General features: G+C 36.1%; 3 protein-coding genes across 8 annotated transcripts; 1 reads left to right on the forward strand and 2 right to left on the reverse strand.

Moving 5' to 3' along the window:
* Positions 1-3,189: 3,189 nt before the first annotated feature.
* Positions 3,190-8,075, reverse strand: LOC140838686 (KH domain-containing protein At4g18375-like). 6 transcript variants are annotated; one of them, XM_073205175.1, is made up of 9 exons: positions 7,892-8,032; positions 7,589-7,652; positions 6,774-7,390; positions 6,154-6,648; positions 5,393-5,632; positions 5,046-5,309; positions 4,586-4,641; positions 4,401-4,497; positions 3,190-3,785 (listed from the first exon to the last, which is right to left on the reverse strand). In XM_073205175.1, exons 3-9 carry the CDS (start codon positions 7,371-7,373, stop codon positions 3,654-3,656), a joined length of 1,884 nt encoding a protein of 627 aa, XP_073061276.1. In that variant the 5' UTR covers positions 7,374-7,390; positions 7,589-7,652; positions 7,892-8,032; the 3' UTR covers positions 3,190-3,653. The 6 variants fall into 6 exon arrangements, 5 of the variants coding, with proteins under 5 accessions (XP_073061276.1, XP_073061274.1, XP_073061272.1 ...); XM_073205173.1 differs by lacking the exon at positions 7,589-7,652 and having other exon boundaries at positions 6,774-7,379; positions 7,892-8,075; XM_073205171.1 differs by lacking the exon at positions 7,589-7,652 and having other exon boundaries at positions 7,892-8,041.
* A 1,044-nt stretch (positions 8,076-9,119) lies between these two features.
* On the forward strand, positions 9,120-11,462 carry LOC140838691 (F-box/kelch-repeat protein At1g30090-like). The gene has a single exon (XM_073205178.1). It carries the CDS (start codon positions 10,045-10,047, stop codon positions 11,260-11,262), a length of 1,218 nt encoding a protein of 405 aa, XP_073061279.1. The 5' UTR covers positions 9,120-10,044; the 3' UTR covers positions 11,263-11,462.
* LOC140838690 (cullin-4-like) lies at positions 11,343-19,465 on the reverse strand. The gene is made up of 17 exons (XM_073205177.1): positions 18,976-19,465; positions 17,325-17,440; positions 16,902-17,248; positions 16,370-16,550; positions 16,105-16,227; positions 15,729-16,016; positions 15,270-15,395; positions 14,371-14,472; positions 14,238-14,291; positions 13,513-13,619; positions 13,363-13,423; positions 13,141-13,272; positions 12,897-13,034; positions 12,726-12,806; positions 12,568-12,648; positions 12,376-12,456; positions 11,343-12,290 (listed from the first exon to the last, which is right to left on the reverse strand). The coding sequence occupies exons 1-17, from the start codon at positions 19,358-19,360 to the stop codon at positions 12,177-12,179; spliced, it is 2,517 nt and encodes an 838-aa protein (XP_073061278.1). The 5' UTR covers positions 19,361-19,465; the 3' UTR covers positions 11,343-12,176.
* Between the last annotated feature and the right edge of the window lie 831 nt (positions 19,466-20,296).

Below are 20,296 nucleotides of genomic sequence, written 5' to 3' on the forward strand. Positions count from 1 at the left end.
GTTAATTGTAAAAAAAAAATTGAAGATATATATATATATATATATATATATATATATATATATATATATATATATATATTCGATCAATTATCAAACTATTGTATTATCAAAGGATTTACTCAATGCATATTAAAAAATAACAGCTTCAAATCATCGTAAAAAGAATGTTACGACCATATCCTACGTTTTTTTAATCATTATTTCATGCTGTTGAAAAAAGAAATTAATATTAACTTATGATGAGACTACAATAAGCTCTTCTAGTAAATGGAGTTCGAACATTTTCATAAAAAAACAACCTATTATACTTCGTGCTTGGCATAGGGATGTAAACGAATCACACGATTCGCGAGCTATTCAAAACTCGGCTCGATAAAAAACTCGTTTGAGTTCATTTGTTAATCATATCAAGCCAAACTCGAGCTCGACAATTTAATCAAACCAAACTCAAGCCTAATGATATTCGGCTCGTGAGCTCACAAACATGTTTGTTAATAGGCTCAAGAACTTCAGCTCTTGATTAGGTGACTTGTAAGCTCGAACTTGACTCATTTGTTGAGTTGACAAATAAAAATATTAGCTCTAATCCCAAGGGAAGGAATTGAACATAGATATATTTAATTTTTAACAAGCTTAAACTCGAGCTCAATCGTAATGCTTTACGAACTCAAGAACGAGCCGAACTCAAGTCAGATTTGTTAAACATGATAAAAAAATATATTAATGAACTAAGCTCGAACCCAACTTGAATACCATGATAAACGAGCTTTTAATGAACCAAGCTCGAGCTTTTCGCTAGCTTAATAATTTTAGCTAGCTTAGTAATTTCAAGATAGTCAAGCACGAACATAATGATAAAAATTCGAATCAAATTTGAATTATCTATCAATCTTAAACGAATCAAACTCAACCTGGTTGAGAATCCCTGAAGTCATGCAGACCCAAGACATGACATGCAAGGCCCAACTATATCCGATTCACTATTATTTTTTTAAGATCAACGATACAAATTCGAATTTGCAATTTTTTTAACCAAGACATACTATAATATTATGTGGAATTTTAATGTTCACAACATTCCTGATTTTGGCCATAAAACAATAATAGCAACATAAAAATGTGCAAGACTTAGTTTCAATCAATTAAAGCAAGAACATTTTGGACACAGTAGCTATTTGCAAAAATAAAGGGCACAGGTTTTTTTAAAGAATATCAACAAATCTCTGTACACTGGGTTTGAATAGTTCAGCACTAACCTGCTCTTTCCCGGGTCATATACATGGTATATAAGTTCATAACACTATCACGCGACACTAAAAAAGGAAGAAGAAAGATGTTACTAGTAATTATACACCAGTCAAAATAATGCTACAATCTCTCATTCAAAACTATGTAACATTATACAATAAATTTAAGGTAATGAATCAGTAAAGAATTAAAAACAGAGAGCCGAATATATACTACAGTTGCCTTCTCTAAGAAAATAAACTCACCCCCACATCAGAACAACTCGAGAATTCCTAAGCATCCATTGAAGGAGCTATCTATTTGTGACGAGGAAACTACCACCACTCACCCGATGAAGAAACACCATCTACCACACCTCTACAGGATATGGATCCGAAAGCTGGAATGGACTAAAAATAATAAAGTTCCCTAATAACTTCACCAGCCTCTCAACACTAAAAAACATTCAACTCAAGGATGAAAACCAACATGTATGAAGGAAATGGCCATCCAGTTGAAGAAACAATTAGTTTATCATATTTTGAGTCCATGCACATGTAAAAGAATGGAGGTAGAAAAATAATCGCTAATGTAACTTTACTGTGAGGGGGGAAACAAAGAAAGCTACATCAGCAGAGTTGATAGAGCAAAGCAAAAAAAATTGGTATTACTGACCATAGTCATCAACAGATAAAGAGACAAAGAAGGGAGATTTGGCATCTCGAGTGGCATTATCAATGGTCTTAAAGGAAATATCACTAATGATTGGATCCATGCTAAAAGGGAGAAAAGGGGATTGGCGTCTTTACCGAAACCATAAACCCCATCCAGCAATCACCCCACCAAAAAATATTCATAGATAAATAAACCGATAATGAAAAGGAGAAAGGAGATAAGGAATGTAGACAAAGAAAATCTAACAGAAGATAATTGGACGGCTGCCAACTAAAAGAAGACATAGAAGGTAGAAAGGTTCAAAAGTACAAGATTTATCTTGATACAAAAAAAATATGACAGAATTGTTATACAGACCAAAGCAATCAGACGATAACTGCTCATGAAAAATAAGCATGCAGGGATGCAGGCTAAGCATAACATTTCCATACATTGTACAGAAATTGGAGAATTGACCTTGAAACGCATAAAAACTAAAATGTATTTGAAACCTGTGATAATTGGAGTTGATGACGGTAGATATTGTCAAGGCTAAAACACCAACAGATATTATCACATTCTTTAATGTTTTAAACAGAAAAAATTTATCGTTACATCGTAAAACTACTTCAGAAGGGATTTTCTCTTTCCTTCGAGTTAAAGCAAAATTGATTTGATATTGTTAGTGGTGATGTACCATTCACAAATTGATGAAAGAATACCACAGTACAATTCTTGGGAGGCAAAATTGCGAACAACTAAACGTCAATCTAGAAAAAAGATAATTACATTATCGGATCAAAATTATTGAGGTTAATCCATTTGGAAAAAGGGTAATGCTTTATGTACCACACTACTATCCAATCCAAATAATGAGTGAATGAACTGATGCCAACAACCATTTTAATTTTCAAAGCAAAATAAATTAGGTGTGAATATAGCAGGCTGGTCATCAGAAAATAGATGTGGTTATGGAAACCGAAAACTAGTTGCATCTATCCTCATACCTAAGGTTCGTCATTAACCACTGGTATTTGAAAACAAATAATGAGCATGGGAAATCAATTTCTAAACAACCAATAGTTCACGCTCTTGAATTCCTGGGATGCATAATACAATATGAAAAAAATTTAAAAGGCTTTGGCAGAAAGGTTATCATGAAGGGTATGGAATGAATAAAATAAAGAAACCAAGTCAGAATAATTAGTAAATGTCGATAAGAAACTCTATGCAAGCTATTGACCAGATTGGTATTTGGAAAAATTGCAGTACGCCTGAGACGTACTAGAGACATATCAAGTTTTTGTAAACCAGGAGAAAATACTGCCCAGAGCACCTGCATACCATTCATGAACCCTAGGAAAAGGAACATGAAGTAGAGATCTAGATTCATGACTCACCAATATGAAAGAACAGCAGCGGAAGGAACAGAAATTTCAAGGATGCATATAAGATTTTAGAAATCCACTTAACATCAGATCACGAGGAAAGCAGTGCTGGAAACAAGATTTGCAGTCAACAAAATCTGATAAATACTACTTAAGGGAAGAAAGTTTTCTCCTAACTTATGAAACTCTGCAGATAAATAGATTTTACATGCTGCAAAACAGCAGCTTGTACCACTTGAAACAGAATACTCGATTTAACCTCTAGATTCAAGAGATTTCCTATAGAAGAGACCGAAGTTCACCAGAAACTTGATATATGTGGTAACATCAGTGCTGGGAACCTAGAGGAACTAGAGAGAATTGGGAATGAAGAATCCTCACAAGTTAGGTGGCCAATATGAATGCTTGAATCAAGTTTTCAGCAGCACGCTTCTGCTCAGGGGTCCCCGATATTAAAGCCACACGATCACCATTGGAAGATTTTGGATCAGAAATCTCTATAGTAGCTCCAGATATCTGGAAGAGAACGAGTGTGTATGGAAATATAAGTTGAAAAAGAAATATGACAGCCACATGAAGCATCATATGTGAATTATGCAACATCATCATCCCTACCCCATGCCCATAGTCCTTGCTAAGCCAAGCAGACATATGGACTAGTAGACAATTAATAAGTAAAAGGATATGCTTCAAGCTAGTTAATGGCTTATCTATGTCCCTCCCCAAAAAAAGTTGTCATATACAAGAACAGGAAGAATCTAAAATAACAAGTATAACCAATAACCATTAAATTCAGATCACGACCAATGATACAACTCACAAGCACCCAAATTAACGATAAAAAGCACCACATATCTTAGGATGACAATTACTGATTGCCAAGTTCAACAAGCCGTTGGCCTGAAAACAGACTTGTCCCCTTGGTAATCGAAATGTATGCATGGTGAAGGCAGAAAATTATTGGAGTAAAACTATAGAAACAGAAGGTAAGGTGAAAAGAAACAGAAGGTTAGTTTCTCAGATTAGGCTTGAAGCGCGAAAAACCTCCTTCATTTTCCTTTCTAGTCTTCAACCAAATAACACAGTGATTTTCAGCTCAATTCTTTCTACAGTAAATGAAGAACAACTCACCTGCCGGATATTCTCAATATTTGTGCCACCTTTTCCAATGACTTTACCAATCGCATGTGCAGGGATAACCATATCCAGAGTAGATGGTGGAGGGAACCTGATCAAATATTGCAAACAAAGATGTACTTTTGAGGGCTTCAGGCTTTAAGTAAAAGTCATAAACTCACCATGGACAAGATATTAACCTTGAATATAGTGATGATGAGCGTGAAAGCAACTGTCCATGGCCGCTATCTCCCATCTTTATGAAAAGAGAACACTAGGTTAGAAGCCAAGGAAATGCAAATTCTGCAGTGAAGACCAACAAAGTTATAACGGAGAAAATTTGAAACATAAAAGAACAATTACATAAAGACAGCATTCAACATTTGAGACCACAAATAGAAATATATTAAAAGTATCATGAATATATTATCATAAATGATCTCCTTGAAAGGAGAAATCTTCTCATTCATTCCAATAATTGAATTCAAACAATATAGATGTACTTTCCCCAAATACTGATGTTGGTGAAAAAATATAAACTAGGACCTGGCCCAAGCAGTGATGAGAACAATACTCTGCCTTTTTAGTTTTTTATTCTCATTTATAAGCAATCATGTGCATGAAAATATGATTTTTCAAGTAAGTAAATTGCAAGCATACCGATAAAGACTTGTATCCATAAGCACTGGAGGACAGCAAGCCCAGTCCACTCCCACTTTCTGGCCTTTTCTCATAACCAAATGAAGCAGTAGAAGACACACTGGGCAAGCCAGATTGAGCTGGTAGAGATGCACCACCAGAGTATAATGCTTCGCCACCAATAAAAGAATTTTGGCCACCTTCCCTATCCTTTAATACATCATCTCGGAGCCTCAAAACAATCTGAACAAGGGCATCTCTCACGCGACCAACTTGTCCAAAAATCTACACTTGTAACATCCAATTCACATTAATAAAAAAAGGATGTAAAAGGTTTTGAAATAATCAACAAATAAAGTCATACAGACCTCAACAAGTTCATCATTATCATCCGCACATTTGGGCTTTTCGCCTTTGGAAATTCTAATATCTGCATTAGTTCTCTTTCGGATTTCATTGATAATAGAGCCACTTTTCCCAATTATACAGCCTATAACTTTTGAAGGAATAAGAAGCCGCATAGTTACGGCTTCATCATCTTCATCATTTATCTTTGCTTGCAACAATAGCACAGCTTCCACTGCCGAGGATTTCAAGTCGTCTAATGCCTACAAAATAAGTACCACATCGGAAATGTTGTAAGACAAACTAATCAATTGATAGGCAGATGTTTGAATCAAGTAATGAGCAGTGGCATGGCACAAAAAAATGATACATGAAACTGTTAAGATGGATCCTGATGCAAGAACATATGTCAATCATGAACATAAAAAATGGTTCTACGTCTACTGCTTAAACCATCAAAAAATTTAAAAGCCATTCCAAAGTTGAGAAAAAGTTATCGTCAGCCGGAGAATCTTTAATTAAAATGAGATGCAGCAAGACACAACTAGCATTCAATCTCATGTCCTATATAATAATTGTTTCAGAATAGTCATGCCCCTGTGTCATGCCTGTAACATCAACACAAATTGTGTGACATGGTAAATTGTGGTCAAACATAATGCTAGCAAATACGAAAACTTAAAAATTGCAGTATTATCTGAGCACAACATATGATAAATGAACAAAACAGGAGTCGAAAAAAGGGAATCCAGATATGACATAAAACAAATATACATTAAAATACCTCCATGGAGATCACAGTGATGACACACTCATTATGCTTGGGCTTAGGGTCCTCCACATCAACACGAGCACCGCTATCCTGCCTTATATTTCTAATGGAAATTCCTCCTTTTCCAATGACACGCCCAATCACATTACCTGGGCATAACACTTTTACTATCAACTCCTCAGCTTGTGAAGACCCTCCATAGCCAGAAACCACAGGTATAGTAGATTGATAGACAGGCCATGATGTTCCGGCATCTGTATAACCTGGAATATCTAGTGTGTTTGCATGACCTAAAATGGAAGAGATAGATCTAGTAGGGGCAATAGAATCTACATTTGAATAATGTCCTGTGGCAGGATATATGGGAACATCTGCTGGGATGATGATGCTTGGAGGAACTTCAGGAATGGAAGTGTCGAGAGGAATTGTTTCCTTGGGTGCAAACTTGTGCATAATTGCTGAAATAGCAAAAAGTGCTTTCTTCACAGCCTCTGAGTCTCCAGATATCTAGGGCATACACAAACATTTAATATCTTAATGAAAAAACATTAATAAGATAACATCTATATAGAGTCAGAATCATGTCGATTGACATTTAGAATATATGCTTATCAAGTAAACAGAAAATTAACCTGAACAAAATTGTCGAATTCCAAGGCGCAAGAGTGAGATGGATCACTGAGATCCTTTGCAATGACCTTAATGTTAGTCCTCGTTTTGTTTCTTAATTTCTTGATGGTTGCACCCGATTTGCCTATAATATTAGAAGACTGACTAGCAGGTACAAGAAGCTGGCATCCCTCCTTACTTCTGTCTTTATTTTTTCCATCAGATTCCCCGACCGTGGCAACAGCGTTTGCAATTGCAGCATGCACTTTCAGGAGCGCATCTTGTGCAGGACTGAGAGGTTTATTATTATTGAATTCCTCGTCAACCTCTACGTCTTCCTTATCTCTAACATAACAATATGTTAAAATAACTCTATCTTTAGAGCCTGGAAATGGATCCACCACCTTGACTTTGGCTCTCGAGTCCTGCCGGATAGAATTTATAACTTTTCCACCCTTCCCAATTACACTCCCAATCACACCATCAGGACACAGAATCCTGTACACTATTAGTTCATCATTGCCATTTTCATCTTTGTCTCGTCCTCTATCAGTCCTCCTCTTCTGGTTCCTGTTGTCCAAGTCATCACGATGGTGGCGATATCGTTTCCCAGTCTCACCCATAGTGCTCTAAACAAAGTCTGGCAATTAATTCCAGATAAATGGTTTCCGTCAAAATCAGAGGTGTATATCACCAATCAGTCATTTAGCTATGTATATCCATATCCATGCCAGAAAATAGTATTATCGTAAAGCTGTAACAAAAAAGATGATAAAGAAAGAATCTTGAATCTAAAACCCCTACTCAAGACAGAGGACTTGAAACATTATAACTCAACCGGAAAAATTAGCAAGGATCAAAAGAACCTCGTGGGGCTTCTACGTCACACTAATTCTGCAGGGCTGATAAAAAGAAATAAAATGTAAAATGTATTCACACACAAAAAAAAAAGAAAGATTCCGCGCATAGAGCAGCTTATTAATTATCCAACGAAGATGATTTGCATAATGCTCTTACCTGAAATTTCATTTGGAAAAGACATGATTAAAGGGGGAAAAAATAATCTTTCACGAAAACCTGGCCATGTAAAATCATCAAACAAATAGATTGTTGCTCGAAAAATCGCATCGGAAAATCAAACCTGATTGAAACAAATCCACAGTCAATTTCCGGATAAATTGAAGATATGCGCTGGTGGAAATTTACAAATGTCGAGAGAGGGTTAAATTATCCAAAACTTTCAGCTTGCGTAACCCGTGAAAAAAAAAAGATAACGGAGAAAATGTAAATTCCCCTGGGAATGTCTAATTTCGAACCCTAACTCGCCAAATTACTTAAACACCCTTTAAATAAAATTGTTGTCTTTACATTTATTATTATTTATTATCTATTTTTAAATTTAGTTTAACTTTTTTTTTAAATATCAATGGATCAACAAAAAGATATATATGGCATATTATATAAACTAATAAAATATGCACACGCGTTATATATTTTCTTATTATTTTTAATTTGATCAAATAATATTAAAAAATTAACATTAAATTATTTTCAATTTACAAGAGTTGTTTGATCTAAAAAGGAAGTTTTGTTTATATTTTTTTATATGTAAAAATGAACTGATTTGATGATGTTTTTATTAAGATAAGAAGAATAATTATGAAATTAAATATTTTGTTATCCTCTAAGGTAATTATTCTACGGATCTCACACTTAATAAGAGTTTATTTCATCCTACCTATGCGGGCATTGCCTCCATTATAGGATGGATGGTCAAGATTTGTCCATGTATATGTAGGACCCACTTTTTTTTTTGAAATTGTATGTTTGACAAGATCTTGGCTATCCATCCTCTCATGGATGTAATGCCCACATGGGTAGGATCTCATTAACCTTAATAAGATAATATAGATAGTACAGAAGAAGATACAAAAGATAGTCGAATCTCATATTTGCTAAATTCGCGTCATAAGTGAAAGATTTAATCGATATTTTCCGATTTTTTTTATTGTTGATATCATGTTAAAATGTAACATAAGTCCATAAATAAGCTTCTACCAATGAACTAAAACTCGATGAACATACATTTGAGAGGTGAGAATTTCATTCATACCTAGCATAATATATTTTAAGTGAATATCAATAATTATTAAAAATAGAATAAATATCTTTGTTTTTTGATTTATTTTCATAAGACAGGATCCAATTTTTCGAGGGTATCATCCAATGATTCAGCGTGTGGTCAAAATTGGCGAGTCCGCTCCTAATCAATATCGAACTACCCGAAATTTGGTGGGGTGGAATGAAAGAATGATATTACATCACGTTGCCACTTCAATCAGCAAGCTTGACTATCAATTTTCCTGATTGATGGTAACACGCTCGATTAGCGCGTGCATAAGCGTCAAACTTTGGTTCATTGTGGACAGAGAAGTCAATTTGCTGCACAGTAAAATCTGGAGGAAGGAACATTTCATATTGGATGAAGCCAATTGGCAATTGTACTTTGTTCCAAAGCAATCAGCAGAATAGAGCCATTCAATTTTCCTTCCAGATAATGTAAATTAAGAAAAAAGGACCCTTTTTCGGCCTCGTTTCTTTAGCGTGAAATCTGCGCGAACCGTGTTTCAATCATCTTTTCGTTCTCTCTAGTATAAATTATCTGTAAGTTGTTCCTTTTTTGGTTCTTCCTCGGTCCTTTAAGATATTACTATCTGGTTTGCCGGCGCCTCTACTTTCTGCTTTTAAGGTGTTAATAATCTCCAGATCATTTGTTTTGTGACTTTTGGGAAATGGGTTTTCTTGATTTTGTTAGCTTGTGTAAATCCCTGTAAATCATTCAGTTTTAGATTTTTGTGAATTGGGTTTTGGAGACTGTTGAGTATCTTGAGATTCATTTGGTGAAAAGACTAACAAGGCGAGCTGTTTGAAGACCGTGCGTTGTGATGCTTCTTTCTGCACTTTTCAGTAAGATTTTATTAGCTTTTGGTTTCTTAAAGTTGTAACTTTTTCAAGACATGGGGCGAGAATTAATCAACGGCTCTGTCGATTCAGTAGAGATGAAGAACGGCATGTTGTTTTACTAGTTGTTAGAGGTTCAAGCTGGTAGTTTTTGATCTCGAGTCTTTTATATTGAGACGTTTAAGGAAGTGATTTTGTACCTCACAGAATCTGTGTGCACAAGGGTCTATTTAACACTTGTGGCGTGATTAGATTATAGTTTATAGTTGTTGGTTCTAGGATCGAATTTGTTCCGTGCATTTGGTTCTATATATTGAGTCTTAAGGGGTATAAATGCAGAGGGTGCGTGTTTCATCTCATCAAGCTCCAGTGCACAAGCTTGGGGATTCGCAAATGACCTTATCTCCAAAATTTAGATTAGCTGCAATGAAATCCAGTATGCAGAGTCCTTCTCTAGAATTTGAGCTCTCTATCAAAGGAGAGCCTCTAATCCCGGGACTCCCTGATGATGTTGCTCTCCAGTGCCTCCTTCGTGTTGCCATCGACAATCATGGAGCCTGCAGGGCAGTATCGAAGCGCTGGTATTTACTCTTTGGCAGCAAGGAGCAGTTTTTTATTCGGAGAAAGGAGTTCAGGTTTCACGATCCATGGCTTTTCGTGTTCGCGTATCATAAATGTACAGGAAAAATAGAGTGGAAGGTTCTTGACCTGATTCGATTCTCTTGGCACACAATCCCAGCCATGCCTTGTAAGGAGAAGGTCTGCCCACAAGGTTTCAGGTGTGTTTCCTTCCCACATGAGGGTACTCTCTTTGTTTGTGGCGGCGTCGTGTCTGATGTAGATTGCCCTCTCAATCTAGTTGTGAAATTTGAAGTGATTAAGAATCGGTGGACTGTTATGAAGAAGATGACCACACCGAGGTCATTTTTCGCGAGTGGGGTGATAAATGATTTGATATATGTTGCTGGAGGAAACAGCACAGATCTTTTCGAGCTTAATTCAGTAGAAGTCTTGGATCCTAAGAAAGGGACATGGCAAAACGTTTCTAACATGAAAACAAATATGGCCTCCTATGATGCAGCGGTTCTTGACGGTAAGCTTCTTGTAACAGAAGGTTGGTTTTGGCCGTTCTATGTGGTCCCACGAGGTCAGATTTATGACCCACAAACTGATAACTGGGAGAATATGGCTACTGGACTCAGAGAAGGTTGGACTGGTTCAAGTGTTGTAATTTATGGACATTTGTTTGTGGTTACAGAGCACGAGAGAACGAAAGTCAAGGTTTATGATGCACAGTGCGATTCTTGGGACATTGTGGAAGGACCTCCTTTACCAGAGCAGATATGTAAGCCATTTTGCGTAAACTGTTGGGAATGCAAGATTTATGTAGTTGGTCGGAATCTTCATGTCGCTGTTGGACATATACTTAGGGTATACTCAAGTAACGATTCCGAAAAGAAATGCAGGTTTTCCGTGCAATGGCAAACTCTGGATGCACCTGGATCTCTTTTTGACCTTACACCATCCAGTGCTCAGGTTATGTTTGCATAGAACTTGGATTAGTGTTGTGGCTGCTGCTGCTGTTGTAATAGTTGTCATGTGAGATGAATGGACAATGAGATCTCAGCGTGTGGATGTCTTTTGTTGTATAATATATACAAGGATAGTTTACGGCTTGACTTGTGTGATGTCTATTTGTAGCTATAATCCTGCAAGGTTTTCATGCCATTGGTGAAATGTGACACTAGTCTGAGTAAGACACATGTTGGTCTTAAAAGTTCGAGATTTTGGGTATACAACAATATTTACCTTCAAATGTAACGAATTTCAAATTTCACAACTGAATTTGTGCACTCCATCATATTGTTTCTTTTCTTGCATCATTTTGGGCCCTAGAAGTCTAGAATTGCCATGCATTTTCACCAAGTTGAAGACTCTTTCATCATCAAAATCTTTTGTTTTTAAGGTTAATAATTCGAAATCCATAGTCGCAACTCTTCGAATTTTAACACGGCCTAGCCTGAATCCAACTGATCTTCACTTGAATCACAGATCATTTTTAATTTTATATTTAAGCTCATGTCCCGAAACATCAGATGATCCAACAGATCTTCAATCGAGTAATTAAGATTCATTTTTGATTTTATATGAACCACATGTCATGAGACATGAGATGCAACATCACTTCGACGCAGTTGCAACATTATCATTAAAATTACATTCCTGAAGATTTCGACTTGGTTCTTGAGAATCGATTGCATGATAATGAGCAGTCTGAGTTTCTCAGAATACTGGAACAGGATTTTATAGAAAGTAGATACGTTCACTGAACATAACGACAAAAATATCATCTATGAGTACCTGTACATATAAATCGACATGGGATTCTCAGGCTTTCAGCTTCCTCATAGAGGGCAGTGATTCCCATGCCGTTCACAAGAGAAGACATGTTGTTTCGCACCCATTTATGCAAGGTAGTTGTACACTTGTGGGTTGTTTTTGTCGCGCTCCAGGTATTCTCTATCAATGAGACTTTCAATCCTTTTCTTCAAGTCGGCTGGTTTTATGGGAAACTTGAGCTGCAATTGGAAAAAAGAGCACATTCAATTTATACATCCTATTTTCACAAGAAAGCCACATAACACAGTAGATAATGCCAATTACCTGTTGAAATAGTTCAGTTATCAGGAGGGTGTGGCTTAAAACTTTTCTTGTCTTCATAATCCGAACAATAGCTGCATCAATCTGTATGAACAACAGCAGCAGCAACAGTAGTATTTACTGGGCAGATATTCTCAAGCAATTATAACCATATAACATGAGAATCATAGAGAATGAAACAGGGTTGTGTGAGACCTGATATTGACGGTCTTGGAAGACCCGTTCTGTTGTACTGGCATTCTCCTCCACTGTTTCCTTCATCTGAATGGCATTTACCTGTTCATATAAAAGCATGTTAGTTCTTCACCACTAATCGCATTACAGTGTTATCAAAGTGTGTATTAAAAATATACCTTGATACGATACAGAGGTGCAGTAAATTGATCATCGAAAACAAAGGAGTCATCATCTTCCACATCTCTCCCTTTGGGAATCTGCAAGGAAAATTTGTTATTTTATTCATAAATAAATTCTGTGAGCAGCAAAGAAAATGAAGCAACGGCTGTTGGACAATGATCACTCACTTTCTGAAGAACACGGAATTTTCCACATGCAAGGGACTGCAAAGTTCTTCTCAGCTCTTTATCTTCAATACCGGTTGATTCCTTGATATCTTGAAAGCTAAGGTTTTGGGCATCATTGAACAGCATCAAGACGACAGTCTGGCGCAGAGAAAACAGATGCGATGACACGCTAGCATATCAACACTCAACTGAAGCACTATTGGTTGCGAAAAACATGAAGCGTGTACAATTCAACGAAACTAACCTGAAATAGAGAAACTGAAAGCTCCTTTCTACCTTTTGGAAATTCTGCTTTTAGTACACAATGACCCAATGAAATTTGCCACATTAGCCGCCTCCCACTGTATTTGCTCAAATAAAACTCCTTAAATATATCCTGAAGTGCAATTAAAGTAGCTACACATGGTTATTCCACAGAATACTATGCTCTATATCCAATTTAAATTTGTATGATGTGTGGACAAACCTGATAACCATTGAGCTCACGGGGCAGCCTGACATCCATGGGTGGATAGGTTGGCCAGTACCTGAAGCAAATCAACCATTCATTTTTAATTTACTAGAAGACTAAGATCAGAATGATACGCATTTACAACTGAGAGATATAACTATGTACCCTGTTGTTAAGACGTGGACACTCATCTCAATTCCAGATGGGAGTTTTGTCCGAGCTTGGGATGATTGCTTGAATGATTCATTAATTTCCTTTGACAATTCAATATCCTGGAACAACGGAGTAATGCAACTAAGCTAATGACCAGATCCAAAAGCTAATGGGCTTATTGGACAGTTTACTTTAATATGGCAGTTTTTTGTTTTGTGTTGCAGTACTCTGGACATATATAGTCTCTTGCCGTGTTCTTGAAGGTACATCAGAAGAAAAACAAGGTTTTATCAAATGCGAACCATGCAACACTGGGGAGAATAACTCTTGTGAAGGGATTCATTAAACCCGACAATGTCGATGATCTAAAATCTCTGATAAAGAAAGCCAAGAAAGAGTGGAATAAGGCAACTCTAATCCAACAGTAATCCAATAACTGGCCAGGTTGAAAACACCAAAGAATTCATCGAAGTTGTCAGTGCTAGACAGTGAGTACTAATGTGTCTTAATCAATATTTAGGAACTTTTCCAGAACAAAGATGTAAGCACCACAAGGGAAAACAGGTAATATTATAACAATTTAAATGAGTTAGAGAAACCCATCTATTTGGGCAAAAATTTCATCAGAAGCTAAGGGTGGTTTTGAAGAGGGTAGGCTCTTTTCCCACAACTGCAACACTTAATAAAGCTACAAAAGCACGTGCATCAAACATGCAATCTGGAAAATTGATATGCACCTTGAACATTCCTTCAAGTTTATTAGTGAACTGACTGCCACATTCTGTTTTCAACTGCAATAAAAATGTGATAGTATCATTTCACTATGGAAACAAAAGCATTGGGGCCTTGGAGTAGAGCAGTAAGCGTTACCTTGGTAATCATAGACTTCTCTGCGTCAATAGAAGCACTCTTACCCAACAAGAGCCTTTTAGCAAGATCTTTTTTATAGAATGCTTCAAATACGTCTTTACCCTACAGAAGCAGTTTAAAATATGCTAATCAATTCTTTATGACCACAACACGCGAATGACATAGGCCTTGTTTGTTTTTGTTCTCTGATATCAATTTTTTTCGATTCACAAAATAAAACCAAATATTATCATCTCACTTTAATTCTTTTTTACAAAAATATATCTTCTCACCTTTCACTTCTGTGAGACAATTATTACTTTTAACTTTCTTTTAATTTTTTCAAAAAAATTTATCATCCATACCATACTAAACAAAGAACAAGTGTGATTCATGGGCGTCAAATGTAGGTTCCGTATAATAGTTAAGTAAAATTAATTGTTTTATCTACACAAAAATAAAATATAATCAAATTTCAAAAATATTATTTTTCTAAAAATTACCAACACAATTATTTTTTATATATAAATTCGATATAGTTAAATTAAAATTTAATATCACATGCTCGCCAAGGGATAACAGTTATTATAGCATATTATAACCCCAAACATAATATTTTATCAAGAAATTTTAGTTTGATTTGATATCTATGTTAAAATTTCTCTTTTACCTAAAACAAACAAAACCAAATATACATTTACTTTCCCAAAACTATGAAAGAACCAAACAAGCCCATAGTATCACCACCACGTATGTTCTGATGATATTACTGTAGCTTCTAAAACTCCCTAGCTCACCTCCCATTGCCACAATATTCACTCGATACTGTCATTCTCTTACTTCTAATCCTTCCTGTCCTGGCGTATCTCTCCTTGATGGGTAAACTAAGTCCAAATTGAAAACAGATACATATCTATTACCTGTATAAATCTGAACAAAACCAAGACTTTGTCCAGTGTACCCTCCAATTCTTCCTCTGATGTACCCTTATTTCCAGCTCGGAGCTTCTCATCCACGAACTTGGCAATTAACTCAGCAGGCCGGTTCTAGAAGAGAATTGAATAATGATTATAAACTACTATTGGCAAATAAAATGACCACGAGTTATTTTTTGGAATGGCAAAAAAAGAATTAAAAAATAAAATGTTAGATGAGATGGAAATATGTGTAATGGTTCATTTTCAGTTCCGGTAAATGTTTATGACAAAATTTCTTGGAAAGGAAATCAGACATGGAGAAAATTTTGCCCACCATATTGATTTCTAAAAAGAAAAATCTTTAGATGCAGTTGTCACACTTTATAGTCAATAATTAGTCAGGTTGAGATGCTTTCTCCACACTACTGGTTATATCAAAATAATGTAGTAAAATGACCGTACCTGACGGAGATTAATGAGATGCTCAAATGCATCCTTTATTGTATTGCTAAATGCCTCATTTTTAGAGAAGCTTTCTTCCCATATCATGTCAAGGTTTGCCTTAAATTCCAGTAAGCAGGACACCATATCTTTGTCCTTCTCTTCGTCAATGACAATGGTTTGGCCCGTTCTTCGGATGTATTGATTAAGAGATTGTCTTAATGATTCAAGTGCATTAACCCTGGAAAAAAGCAAATACATTCTTTGAAGATCTTCAATACGCTTCCCATCCATCAGCATCATGAAACCCTGGACAAGGATTAGATCATTAGAATGACAATAAGGATGCAAGTGCAATATGAGCAAGTTCAGAGGAAAACGATCTGTTAAAAGCTGCCTTATCGAGAATCGCAGATATGTGACGTTCAAGTAGTTGCCTTTCTGCTGTAGCTACCAATGGCTTCCTAGTACTTGCATCCACATAAAGCAAGCATCTTTCATGTTCTTCTTGCAACCTCATCTGGAGGAACAAATGGAAAATTTGATAATATCTCCAATTTACGATAGAAAAAAATTAACAAGTACTGGTAACAGTGTGCTAAAATTGCTTGGAAGATTAAATTTTCCATAAGCATATGTTGAAAACACAGCATCATACAAACCTCGACATGCTTTAAATAATCCGGAACATCTGACTGCTGCATGTATTTAACTCCTTCAGCAGCATAGAACTCAGATGTACATTCAAGAAATGGCTTTTCAAAACTTTCTGGGTAAATCCCAAGTGCAGTCAACATCTTCAACAGATGATTAAGGAGAGTTCTTTCGACTGCTTCACCCAATCTACAAGAAACACCCAAATAAAACTGATATTGAAATATTATAAAACTTGTTTACCAACTGATCAAGTTCAAGTCGTTTTATATAATTACTGCATGGTCCCGATTGGTCTCTGTGGGTTAACAACAGTAACATGAATTTATATAAAATCCTTTCTTAAAAGTTAGCGGCATAAAGCAAATCATGGTCTAAATATTACATATAGAAGGTAAAATAAGTAGTCAATGCAATCCAAAGTTAACTGAAATCAGTGCCAGGTCACGAGACCTTACATGCCAAGACACAAATCATTCTTCACAAATCAAGCTGGTATAAATTCTTTGTCTAGCTTCATAAAAAAATATATGAAATTACCTTTCGCTCTCAATCATTTTTAACAGACCGAATACAGTTTTGTGCTCCACTTCTGAAGCTAGACTAAGCTGTTTGCGGAAAAGCTGCAAACCCATGTCCCACAATGAACACACATTTGGTGTTTGCTTCACATATGTTCTATCGAGATATAGAGCTATACCACGAATCATCAGCATTTGATCACAAAAATCTTGCCAGCATTTCTCAACCAGAGATAGGAAAACTACCAGATCTTCACTTTGACCAACCAAGGATTGTAAAGCGGCGTTAATGAAAGCTTCACACTCCTTTTCAATTCGCTGATAAAGACTCCCCCCCATCTTGTGCAGGCAAAGGTCATTGACAGCCTAAAAATTATGATGTGGCCTCTGTCAGCATTGAAGACAAAATGTCGCAATAAAAAAATACATTCGCTAAACTGACCTGATATAGCTTCTCTAAGTCACAAGGATCTGGCCGTTTCAAAAATATGGCACTGATAGCTGACTTGAGGGTGGCCCATGTATTTTCTTCAAAATTAGTAGGCAGCGTCGGTTTAGCTTTAGAGACACATAAATCAAGGAATTTAGCACCAAAGATGGTTAACACGCATAATACATCAGAATACCTTGAAAATATATTTTCTACAGATTACCATGCTTAAATGATGTGCTTTCAACATATGTTTCAATTAATAATGAACCATCACAAAGGTGTTTTTCTTACCGAACAAAGCAAGTAACAAGCAGACTCTACAACATAAGGAGAAGGCTTTCTCATTTCTATATCAAAGCTTCAATATTTCATTTGTTAAATTTTTTTGGTATAAAAAAAAAAGTGTATTCCTAATTCACAGAAAGCCAACAATGACTATCAGATTTTTGTTCCAAATTTAAGAAATCACATGCATGGTGGCTTTCCTTGTATTTTCTAGAAAATGAGTTGCAATAATATTCAGGAACGTGGAAAATTAAATTGTACTTTCTGAGTCTTTTTCCCCTCGATTCATTGTGGAAGGATTTCAAGTCACTCAAAATCCAGCATTTGGAAGGTATATCACCTCAATTGCTAATAGGATCATTTTCAAACCTCATCATTGCAAAATTTGAGTATGTACAATCTCGCCCACACATCATGGAGTCTCTGAAGCACACATTCATGAGGAGCACATACATCAGAAAACTTAACTCTTTTCAGAGGTCTACCCAGTATTTTTATAATGCACTCCAGCAAGAATTTTTGCAGGAATAAATGAATAAGTTGTAACTAATGGAAAGTTAAGCTTTCTTCATGAACTGTAGAAAAAGCATCAGTCTGGTTCCATGCATGAAGATTAGCAAGAAACCAAAATAAAAGCTCTTATACTATATGTCTCTTGTTCATTTAACATTGAGGCATCACTGCCAATACAATTGGCCTACAAATAATATAAACATCATGAACTCATCCAGAAGAGTATCCTGAGTTCCTGACCAAATTTCATGATAAGATAAGACCAAGAGGAGAGGGCCCATGGCCGAGGGGAAGAGAAGCGAGTAGCTGACTATATGGACATATGTATTTTTTCCTGAATTTCTATAGATATTTGTATTTTTTTCCTGTAACAGACGTAAAACATAATAGATTCATCTTCCACTAAAAAAAATCCACAATCAATTACAAAGAAGATTTATTTCAGCTTCACATTTTTTGGATTTTAAACGCATCATGATAACCAAGATATTGACAACAATATCAGAAATTCATAGAACAATCTATAAGTCAGTAAGACTCACCTGTCTAGATAAGCACTGAGATTGAACTCAAAATCAGTCCAATTAATCACGAGAGTTCATTTTCTAAGGGGCGACTCAACACATGGTAGGAAAAATCAAGCGCAGTTTTTAAAACCAGAGAAAACCTCAGATCTCGGCACCCTTCTCAAATTAAGAAATTAAACACTCCAAACCCTAACATTTTCACCTCAATCACAACAAGTGCAACCCAGAATTCTGAGAAAACCTCGGATTCAATCCACACCCATCAACAAGAGATACTTCAATCCATAAAATTCGCATAAATAGACAGAATTTTCAAAGGTAAAAAAAAAAAGAACCTTTAACGAGCTTAATCACAAGCTTTTTCGTAGGCTGCGGAGGCGTGGCCTTTTTCCTAGCAAGATTAGCGGTAATTCCGCCTCCGCCAGCGCCAACGCGGCCGCTGAAAGCGCCGGAGGCCGCAGATGGCTCCAATACAACGTCGTTGGGATCATTTTCGATCATTGTGGATTCAGAGAAGTGTACGTGAGGATTAATATGCTGCTGTCCGTTCTTGTTACCATCAACAGAGGATGCAACTGCCTGTGACTTGGCCTTTTTCATTGCTGGGAAAATTGAAGCTGCGCCGCCTCCTACAGTAGTTGTGGGGGAAGAGGAAGAATAAGGAGATGACCGTTTACAGACTTTAGCGGAGGCGGAGGTGGAGGTGGAGGGCTGAGACATAGAAGAATCACAAAGAAATCTCAAGGAGAGAGCTCCTCATAGCACGAGAAGCAACGAAGAAGGAAGCAGCGATTGAAGATCAGGAAGCCGATTTCCTTTTTTTTCTTTTTCTTTTTTTGAAGTAAAATATACTATTTTTAATTTGGGCTTTACCTTGAAAGCGGGCTTCGTTTAAAGTAAGTAAGCCCTTTTCGCATGGGCCTCATTTAAACAACAATTACTTGGACAAATATCAACAAAAGTAGCCCAACATATACGGGCTAACCCAGTATAGTAGGTCCATCTGCTAAGAATTAATTGTTGGACTACTTGGTCCAGTTGATATTGGTTTTGAATTTAAAACAAGTCACAGGTTTAAGCCCAATCCTTTTTAATCATATGACATTTTCATACCATTTGGTTATAGAGTGAGTCTAGTGTGAAATCGTCTAACGGGTCATAATCCGTGAGACGGGTCAACCCTACCCATATTCACAATAAAAAGTAATACTTTTTCATTTATGACCCAAATAAGATATCTGTCTCACAAATACGACCCGTAAGACCATCTCACACAAGTTTTTGCCATAGTTATGAGATAATAAAAGAAGTATGACATATGGATAAGAAAATGAAAAATATCGGCATAACTATAGTTATTTTCGAAATTCGATTCAAATTAATGTTTCGATGTGGAAGTAGAGATGACAATAAGTCAGGTCGCACTAAATTCGCATGTTTGAAGCGGGTCTAAACCCGATCAAATGGGCCCAATATAAATATTATTAATAATATAAATATTTTGATATTTTATATTATATTATTAAATAATAAATGTCATGATCCTTAACTTTAATTCACAATTTGACGTCTTAGTTGGTAAATTAATTTTAAAATATTATTATTTGGCTATAATGGGTTTAATGGACTCGTCCATGTATATATATTAATAATTAT

The sequence above is a fragment of the Primulina eburnea genome, chromosome 8 (genome assembly GCF_022965805.1).
Source record: "Primulina eburnea isolate SZY01 chromosome 8, ASM2296580v1, whole genome shotgun sequence".
NCBI lineage: Eukaryota > Viridiplantae > Streptophyta > Magnoliopsida > Lamiales > Gesneriaceae > Primulina > Primulina eburnea.